General features: G+C 47.0%; 1 protein-coding gene across 2 annotated transcripts in view; it reads left to right on the top strand.

Moving 5' to 3' along the window:
* LOC311101415 (neurobeachin-like) overlaps positions 1 to 9860 on the top strand; it is a gene marked incomplete at both ends in the record, with an annotated part of 295001 nt that overhangs the window by 179343 nt on the left and 105798 nt on the right. Inside the window, 2 exons of one of the 2 annotated variants that reach the window (XM_084142549.1) lie at positions 2180 to 2326; positions 2533 to 2565. In XM_084142549.1, coding sequence (XP_083998675.1) covers positions 2180 to 2326; positions 2533 to 2565 — 180 coding nt within the window. The remainder of the gene's footprint in view (positions 1 to 2179; positions 2327 to 2532; positions 2566 to 9860) is intronic. The other variant, XM_084142550.1, reaches the window with a different exon arrangement.

Here is a 9860-nt window from a genome sequence, read left to right as displayed (position 1 = left end):
GTTGACAAAACGGCCGTCTATTTCACCGCCCGCTTTGATTTGAGAACATCTCTGAGTGGAGTGGCTATCACTCATGACAAGATGGCTGTTCATGTCAGCACATTTTCTCTCTCCCTGTCCTGCTTCTTTTTTTCTGATTATTTATAACCCTACATTCTACCCCTTGATAACTAAATTGCATTGTGGACAAAGCAGTTTGCTCGGTCCCCTCCTCTCATTCTTTTTTTTGCTCTTCCTTTCTCTCTCTCTCTCGCTCTTTCGCTCTCTCTGTCGCTCGCTCTCCCTCTCCTCTCTCTCTCTCTCTCTCTCTCTCTCTCTCTCTCTCTCTCTCTTCTTGCTCTCGCTCTTATTGATGTTGGTGGCGTGCCTGTAGAAATCAGCATGGTTTATTTTGTCTAGTTCCCACTCGGGTCCTCTGCTCCATCGTGCCAATCAGAGAGTCAGCTCCTCTGCTCAGCTTCCCCTCGTTGACCCTATGGAGGATAATGAAGCTTTACTGAATTACAGTTTTAAGTTTCACTCTCTTCTCTTTGATGCTAGAAGACTGGCTGCTAGATGGCTTTGGCCTTTCTTTAACGCTACACATAATTCACTTCCGAAACACTCCGACTTCTTCCATGCATCTGATGAAAGCTCTCCAGACACGAGACAGAGCAGGAAGCTGCTTTTTTCACAGTAGTCGTGCAGTTGCAGGAGACCTCTTCAAGACAAGGTGCTTGTTCCTCCTGGGAGCGCCAGGCGTACTGAGAGCCACGCTGAGAGAAAACATGGCAGACGAGTGTCAGACACCTCCCATTTCTCCAGACGTGTTCTGCTGCTTTTCTTACACACAGAGAGAGTTCCTGCTACAGTTTTTCACAGATACTGTATGACCTTAAAGAAGACAAATCCTCACAGGCATCTCTGTGCAGTCATGTGGGGTTGGGTTGGGCTGAGCTGGGGTTGGGCTGAGCTGGGGTTGGGCTGAGCTGGGGTTGGGCTGAGCTGGGGTTGGGTTGGGCTGGGGTTGGGTTGGGCTGGGGTTGGGCTGAGCATGGGGTGGGGTTGGGGTGGCGCTAGGGTTGGGCTTGGCTGGGGTTGGGCTGGGGCTAGGGTTGGGGTGGGGTTGGGCTGGGGCTAATATTGGGCTTGGGATGGGTTGGTCTAGGGTGGGGTGGGGTTGGGGTAGAGGTAAGGCTAGGGCTGGGGTGGGGTGGGTTGGGCTGAGGCTTGGGTTGGGCTGGTCTGGGGTGGGGTGGGTTGGGCAAGGGCTAGGGTTGGGCTGGGGTTGAGCTGGGGCTGACAACTTGATAAAGGCAGTTTAAGGCATTTCGATGTACTGTGTAGTCTGTACGTACTGTATGGTGTGGATGTACTGTAAGGTGGGACACAGCCTGTAGAGTGATGGTCCTGTTCCACTAGACTTCTGTTCCAGTATGGCCGTATGATGAGATGTGGTGGTGTTACCAGTATCTCAATTGATCTGTCTGTTCAGTGTGGTTCTGTCTGAGCTCTGAAAGCAGCAGCAGCCGATAGATACAGTCCCAAAAGACTCTGAGCTGAAGACATATTCTCAAAACTCTGTTACCGCTTTCTATAAACAAAACAGTGTTTCATAGTTTACCTTGTCTGACAACAAACGTTGAAACAGCCTATCAGTTTAGATGCTGGAAATGTATTGAATGGATTCATTCATATGTTTACTGTGGGTTCTGACGTCAATAGTTATGAAATACTATAGTACACATCTCTTTACTCCAATTCAGTCATCATTGGATGTTTTATGTAGAGATTGTGGGTATTGGGTAATCCAGACTTTAGTAGCCCACCAGATGTTATGGTATGCATTTGATAAGACTATCAAAACCAGATTCCCCTTTGGCTCAACTGATGTGACACTTCAAAGCATTTATAATCTTCTTATCTTTCTACACTGATCTGAATCTGCTCTTTGAGCTTCAGGGGAGAGGTGTTTAGCTGTCTGACTGTTTCCTGGTTGTTCTGTCTGACTGTTCTCTGACTGTTGTCTGACTGTATGACTGTTCTGGCTGTTGTCTGACTGTTCCCTGACTGTTGTGACTGTTCTCAGATTTTTCTGACTATTCCTGTCTCGCCATCCCCTGTTCTGACTGTTCTCTGACTGACTGTTCCAACTGTTCTGTCTTTCTGTCCCGTCCCCGTCCCCCCCCTCCCCCTCCAGGCAGCGAAGAGGATGAGTTGGTCAAGTCGAAGAAGGGGTTCCGCAGCCAGGCAGTAGCCAATCAGAGCCCAGAGACTGACCTGATGTTGGATGGAGACGATGACAATGCCAGTCTGCTGCAGGAGAAGGAGATGGACAACCTGGCTGGTGAGACGCACACACAAACACACACACACACACAAACAAACACGCACATATTTGTCCTATGTTTGGGTTATGGTTTATGTGTTTGGCAGTGTAAGTGGATCTGGACAGTGTTTCCAAGGTGTTCAGGTGAAAGTGTAGTTCCTGTGTGATAGTGTATGTGTGAAACGAGCCGGTCTGTTCTGTTCTGTGTTGTTTTGGTTCTCCAGCGCCGTTCCTTCCTCGCCTGTTTGTCTCCAGAGGTCAGTCAGTCATCTCAGTCCAAGTTAAACTAAATTGATTCCGGAAGGATGATCAATCTGAACATGGCTGCGTATCAAATGGCACCCTATTCTTTAGTTAGTGCACTACTTTTGACTAGGGCACATAATGCTTTGGTCAAACCGTAGTTCAATAGGGTGCCATTTGGAACGTACACTACAGTGCCTTCGGAAAGTATTCAAACCCCTTGACTTTTTCCACATTTTGTTACGTTACAGCCTTATTCTAAAATTGATTAAATTGTTTTTTTTCCCTCATCAATCTACACACAATACCCCATAATGACAAAGCAAAAACAGGTTTTTAGAAATGTATGCTAAATATCACATTTACATAAGTATTCAGACCCTTTACTCAGTACTTTGTTGAAGCAGCTTTAGCAGCGATTACAGCCTCGAATCTTCTTGGGTATGACGCTACAAGCTTGGCACACCTGTATTTGGGGAGTTTCTCCCATTCTTCTCTGCACATCCTCTCAAGCTCTGTCAGGTTGGATGGGGAGCGTTCCTGCACAGCTATTTTCAGGTCTCTCCAGAATTGTTCGATAAGGTTCGGGCTCTGGCTGGGCCACTCAAGGACATTCAGAGACTTTTCCCGAAGCCACTCCTGCGTTGTCTTGGCTGTGTGCTTAGGGTCGTTGTCCTGTTGGAAGGTGAACCTTCGCCCCAGTCTGAGTTCCTGAGCGCTCTGGAGCAGGTTTTCATCAAGAAGCTCTCAGTGCTTTGCTCCGTTCATCTTTCCCTCGATCCTGACTAGTCTCCCAGTCCCTGCCACTGAAAAACATCCCCACAGCATGATGCTGCCACCACCATGCTTCACCGTAGGGATGGTGCCAGGTTTCCTCCAGACGTGATGCTTGGCATTCAGGCCAAATAGTTCAATCTTGGTTTCATCAGACCAAAGAATCTTGTTTCTCATGGTCTGAGAGTCTTTAGGTGCCTTTTGGTAAACTCCAAGCAGGCTGTCATGTGCCTTTCACTGAAGAGTGGCTTCCGTCTGGCCACTCTACCATAAAGGCCTGATTGGTGGAGTGCTGCAGAGATGGTTGTCCTTCTGGAAGGTTCTCCCATCTCCACAGAGAAACTCAAGAGCTCTGTTAGAGTGACCATCGGGTTCTTGGTCCCCTCCCTCACCAAAGTCCTTCTCCCCCAATCGCTCAGTTTGGCCAGGCGGCCAGCTCTAGGAAGAGTCTTGGTGGTTCCAAACTTCTTCCATTGAAGAATGATGAAGGCCACTGTGTTCTTGGGCACCTTCAATGCTGCAGAAATGTTTTGGTACCCTTCCCCTGATCTGTGCCTCAACACAATCCTGTCTCGGAGCTCTACGGACAATTCCTTCAACCTCATGGCTTGGTTTTTGCTCTGATAAACACTGTCTTCTCGGGCATTATCACTTAAATAAGGTCCCACAGTTGACAGTTCATATCAGAGCAAAAACCAAGCCATGAGGTCGAGGGAATTGTCCGTAGAGCTCCGAGTTACCAACATATTTTAAATAGTGATTGATATATTTTCAATAAAAACGTTATTTTTTATTAATTTATTCATACTATTTCATCCTTCCACAAGATATAGTCCCGACACAAATCTAGGGTTGCTAGAGACGTGACCCAGTCGTTTAGTCTTTTTGTTCTGTATCTATGGACACGACCCAGTTGTTCAGTCTTTTTGTTCTGTATCTATGGACGCGACCTAGTCGTTCATTCTAAATGTTCCATTGCCATACTGGCTGGCAACGTTCTTATCCCTTGCTTGCTAGCTAGCCAACTACGGCTAACTTACAGTCACGTCAAAAAGCCAGAATAACAGCAAAGTAGCTGCGTTTGCATTTGTTTAAGCTGTTTTCTAGTGACATTTATTTGGATACGTCCATAACAATGAGCTAATGAGGCGCGATTTCGCCTGGCATAGAAAATGTGCTCACTCGTCAGGACACTGTTGTTCAGAGGAGCTAGCCAACAACACAGCTACAGTAACACAGTCACTTCAAACTGAAGCTGGAAAGACTGCAAATTAGCTGCGTTTAATTTTACCTGTTTTCAATTGACATTTTTTTGTATATATCCATAAAAATGATGCCAGCTGATTCATGATTTCAACTGGCTGCCTGTCTGTCTCGTCCCGACTCCCGACATGTTCATTACTATGGGACAGCAGGAGATCGAATTTGAATATTGAAACAATGTTGCAAATGTCGGAGAGACAGACAGCAAGATTTATACAAATCTCCGCTGTTGAAAACTACATGTTAGTCTAAAAGAAATGTGAGATAATGTCTAGATGTTTTTTATAGTGGAGATCAAGTTTATAAGTTGCCTGGCTGGGCTGATGAGACAGTGGATTGCGCAGTCAGATGGAACAGAGTAAATAGGCATTTTAACGTCATAGATTTATCCGGTGGCAACTTGTTGAATAGACACCGGCTGGAATGCTCTTTTAACCAGTCAGCATTCAGGATAGACCCACCCATTATATAAATAGACAGGTGTGTGCCTTTCCAAATCCTGTCCAATCAATTGAATATACCACAGGTGGACTCCAATCAAGTTGTAGAAACATCTCAAGGATGATCAATGGAAACAGGATGCACCTGAGCTCAACTTCGAGTCTCATAGCAAAGGGTCTGAATACTTATGTAAATAAGGTATTTCTGTTTTTATGTTTAATAACTTAGCAACAATTTCTAACAACCTGTTTTCACTTTGTCGTTATGGGGTATTGTGTGTAGATTGCTGAGGAAAATAATGTATTTAATAAATTTTAGAATAAGGCTGTAACGTAACAAAATGTTGAAAAAGTAAAGGGGTCTTAATACTTTCTAAAGGCACTGTATGTCACCATTCCCCTTCCAAATGGCCCAGACAATCAGTGACTAAACTAACATTTACCTAACCTGACAAACTGAACTATTAACACACATTAACACTATGATCTTACTGATTATAACGGCCAGAGAAACTATGAAAACAAAAGAATGAATGAAAATTACTTGAATCAACCTCCTCAGTGGAAATAAATATGGAAATAAACTAATCACAATTAGTTATTAAAACACATGAGTTGGTTGTTGGATATCTAGACATTTTATTTTCATTTGAACACTGAGTCATGGGCTGCACCCCAAATGGCACCTTATTCCTTTTTATAGTGCGCTACTTTTAACCAGTGCCCATAGGAATCTGGTCAAAAGTGTGCACTATATAGGAAAATGGCGTCATTTGGGACGCATCCATGTAGACGAAAGGGTCTGTTAATAAGAGGTGTTCCATGACATGATGTCTGAATGTCCAGAAGATAAATTGCATGCTACATAATGACATTTCAACTTCATTTTATCTTGGAGGCTTGGAGGTTTTACCTGAACCGTGCCAGGCAGGCAGGAGAGCTTCATACAGCTGGCAGGGCTACAGTGAAACATAATATAATATATATATATAATAATAATAAATGCAATTAAGTAAACGCTTTTATCCGTAGTGTGTTTTTTTTTATATGGGTGGCCCCAGCAGGAATCGAACTCACAATCCTTGCATTGCAAGCACCCTCGTCTACCAACTGAGCCACGCTGTTCTATCGGGTCCTGAGATGTACAGGCTGGATGGATGTAGAGGTAGATCATTACAGACTGGATGGATGTAGAGGTAGAGCAGTACAGACTGGATGGATGTAGAGGTAGAGCATTACAGACTGGATGGATGTAGAGGTAGAGCATTACAGACTGGATGGATGTAGAGGTAGAGCATTACAGACTGGATGGATGTAGAGGTAGAACAGTACAGACTGGATGGATGTAGAGGTAGAGCAGTACAGACTGGATGGATGAAGAGCAGTACAGACTGGATGGAGGTAGAGCAGTACAGACTGGATGGATGTAGAGCAGTACAGAGGATGGAGGTAGAGCAGTACAGACTGGATGGATGAAGAGCAGTACAGACTGGATGGAGGTAGAGCAGTACAGATTGGATGGATGTAGAGGTAGAGCAGTACAGACTGGATGGATGTAGAGGTAGAGCAGTACAGACTGGATGGATGAAGAGGTAGAACAGTACAGACTGGATGGATGTAGAGGTAGATCATTACAGACTGGATGAATGTAGAGGTAGAGCATTACAGACTGGATGGATGTAGAGGTAGAACAGTACAGACTGGATGGATGTAGAGGTAGAGCAGTACAGACTGGATGGAGGTAGAGCAGTACAGACTGGATGGAGGTAGAGCAGTACAGACTGGATGGAGGTAGAGCAGTACAGACAGGATGGAGGTAGAGCAGTACAGACTGGATGGATGAAGAGCAGTACAGACTGGATGGATGAAGAGCAGTACAGACTGGATGGATGTAGAGGTAGAGCAGTACAGACTGGATGGAGGTAGAGCAGTACAGATTGGATGGATGTAGAGGTATAGCAGTCGTCTGGTTAATAATGCAGCTAATAAACCTCCCGTCCAGTCCTGGCCAGGCCAGTTTAACGTTAAACCTTAGTTCCCTTTCAGTCGGTCACTCTGTATAACATACTTGGGGAGTCAACAACCAATCATATTCACCTGAAGAAAACTGAAATCACGCGCAACAGGCAAATGGATGCCGAGCCCGCCCTCAGAAGCCCCACCTTCCTGGCTATAATACCAGGGCTCGCATTCATTTCCTCAATTCTTTGCTCTAAAGCTTGCCTGAAGGAAGAACGTGCACAGGAGGCTTTGGCTCGGACCAATTCGTGTGACCATTGTATCCAGCTGGGTTCAACTTCCATTGGGCGTCGGGCTGACTTTGTGAGAAAGATTGGGGCTGCTGGCGAAGGGTCTTCCGGTGAAGCAACCTTGGAAATGGGGTTGTCTGAGGCCAGGAGAGTTGATAGGGGTGTCATCCCAGCCGAGTGAGGCTCAATCCGGTTTCTCTGTCAGTGTTCAGAGTCCGGATTCCGGGGATGATATACTATCCCTGGTTGGCTCTGGAGGGTTTTCAGAGTGTGAATCGGATGTCATCAGCTCGGCGGGGGAAAGTGAATCATTGGTGGTTAATGTGCATTTGACGAAACTGTGTTGTAGGGCGGCAGATCACCTGGGGGTGGATTGGCCGTCTTCTCCCCCGAAGCAGAGTTCCTCCAGGTTTGTGGGAAGGTATTTACCTCCTGTCCCTCCAGCGGTGAAGCATCGCTTATCCCTGTTTAAAGATTTCACAGATGAGCCACAGGCGACCTGGCATTCCCCTCATTCAGCCAGGCTGGTGCTACCAGGTTATGGCGAGTTCATTCATGTAGAAGATTTGGAGGAGGCGGGGCTCGTATGCACATGGCCGATGGATTGAAAGCTGGCGAGTTACTTAGCTCCAGAGGATAACAAAGGGGCTAATCCTAGCACGGTGCTTCCGAATAAACAGTGCTGGTGCTCTGCCCCTTCAGGGAATAATGTATGGGAGACTGGTAGCGTGCTCCGTCCAGTGGCGGGGTTGCGTAGTTTCACCATGGGTGATGAGGATGGTGACGAGGGGGTACAGTCTGCAGTTTGCTCTGCGTCATCCTTTTCATGGCGTCATTACGCCTATGGTCCCTGAGGTCCTAGCACCTGTCTTGAGAGATTTCCTCTCTCCTTCAAAAGCAGGCTATTCGGGTGGTCCCCGTGTCTGAAGTACAGAGCGGTTGGTACGGCCGGTACTACTTAGTTCCCAAGAGCGATGGAACGTTGCGTGCCATCCTGGACTTGCGTGTTTTAAACAAGCACCTCCAGGTTTGCAAGTTTAAAATGCTTACACTTCAATGGCTATTGCAGTCGGTGCGTCCCAGCGATTGGCTTACGCCCATAGATCTGAAGGAAACATGTTTTCATGTGGCTATACATCCTCTCCACAGAAAGTTTCTGAAGTTTCATTTTAAGGGTGTGGCCTAAGAGTTTCTAGTCCTGCCTTTCGGACTCTCCCTATCACCCCAGACCTTTTTCTATGGTGGTAGAGGTGGCTTTGGCACCGGTGCGGTGCCAGGGGATCAGATTATTGGCCTATCTGGATGATTGGATGGTCATAGCGGAGTCAAAGGAACAGGTGGAACTCCAAACTGCCACGCTGGTTTCCCATATTCAGTCTCTGGGGTTCATAGTGAATCACAAGAAAAGTTGTTTGAATCTGGCACAGCACATTCCGTTTCTGGGTCTCATTCTGGACTCGGTTCTGAATCATGCATTTTTGTCCCAACAGAGGGTCGCATTCCGGTTCTGTCTGGCACGGTTTCAGCTGGGGCACTCGGTGCCTTTTCGCTTGTGCATGCAGTTATTGGGTCTGATGGCCTCTATGATAGCTGTGGTGCCTCTGGGACTTATGTTGATGCTTCTGTTTCAGCGCTGTGTAATTGCCACTGCCATCATTTGTCAAGGTATCCCCGTCATGCCTAAGGACGTTGACTCCTTGGAGGGACCCGTGACTGATGTTGCAAGTGGTTCTCATGGGCCGGGTAGTGTCCAACAGGTTGTTCACGACAGACGCATCCTTGTTGGGATGGGGAGCACTGCGTGTGGGCTACTCGGAAAGAGGGATTTGGTCAACAGCGCAAAGGGCACTGCATATCAATTACCTAGAGATACTGACTGTTTTGCTAGTGTTGAGGCGTTTCTTTCCTGATGTTGGAGGGCCAGCATGTGTTGGTAAGGTCCAACAACAGGACGGCAGTGGCGTACATCAACAGGCAAGGGAGGACGCGGTCTCTCTCTCTCTTCTAAATCTGTCCCGTTATCTGCTCGTATGGAGCAGTGTGCATTTCCTGTTGCTCAGGGCGACGTATCTTCCCGGGTTTCTCAACGTGGGTGCGGATCTACTTTCCAGGGGGGGTCCTATCTGTAAAGTAGATCGGTGATTGTTCAGATATTGGACCAGTTCGGCAGGGCTGACGAAGATCTTTACGCATCACATGAAAACACGCATTGTCATCTGTTCTTCTCAATGAGGTATCTGGGCACTCCGTTGGGAACGGATGCTTTGGCGTATCAAGGGCCTTGGACTCTGCTCTATGCGTTTCCTCCAGTGGACCTGATTCAGGCCACCATGGAGAGGATCCGTCAGGAGAGTCTGTTGTTGATTCTGTTGGCTCCCCGTTGGCCCAGACAACCCTGGTTCAAGGAGATCATCCACGTTTCGTTGGGATCTATTGTCCCAGGTGCACCAGAGAGTTTGGCACCCACAACCACAGATATGGGGATCTGTGGGTTCGGCCCCAGAAATGTTGAATTTGACGGCTAGGGTTTACCCTTGAATGTGATTACGACTATACAGTCGGCAGATGTGCCCTCTACGAGGG

The sequence above is a fragment of the Coregonus lavaretus genome (genome assembly GCF_964263955.1).
Source record: "Coregonus lavaretus genome assembly, chromosome: 26".
NCBI classification, from domain to species: Eukaryota; Metazoa; Chordata; class Actinopteri; order Salmoniformes; family Salmonidae; genus Coregonus; species Coregonus lavaretus.
Note: the sequence above shows the minus strand (reverse complement) of the source record. Positions and strands in the feature narration are given on the sequence as shown.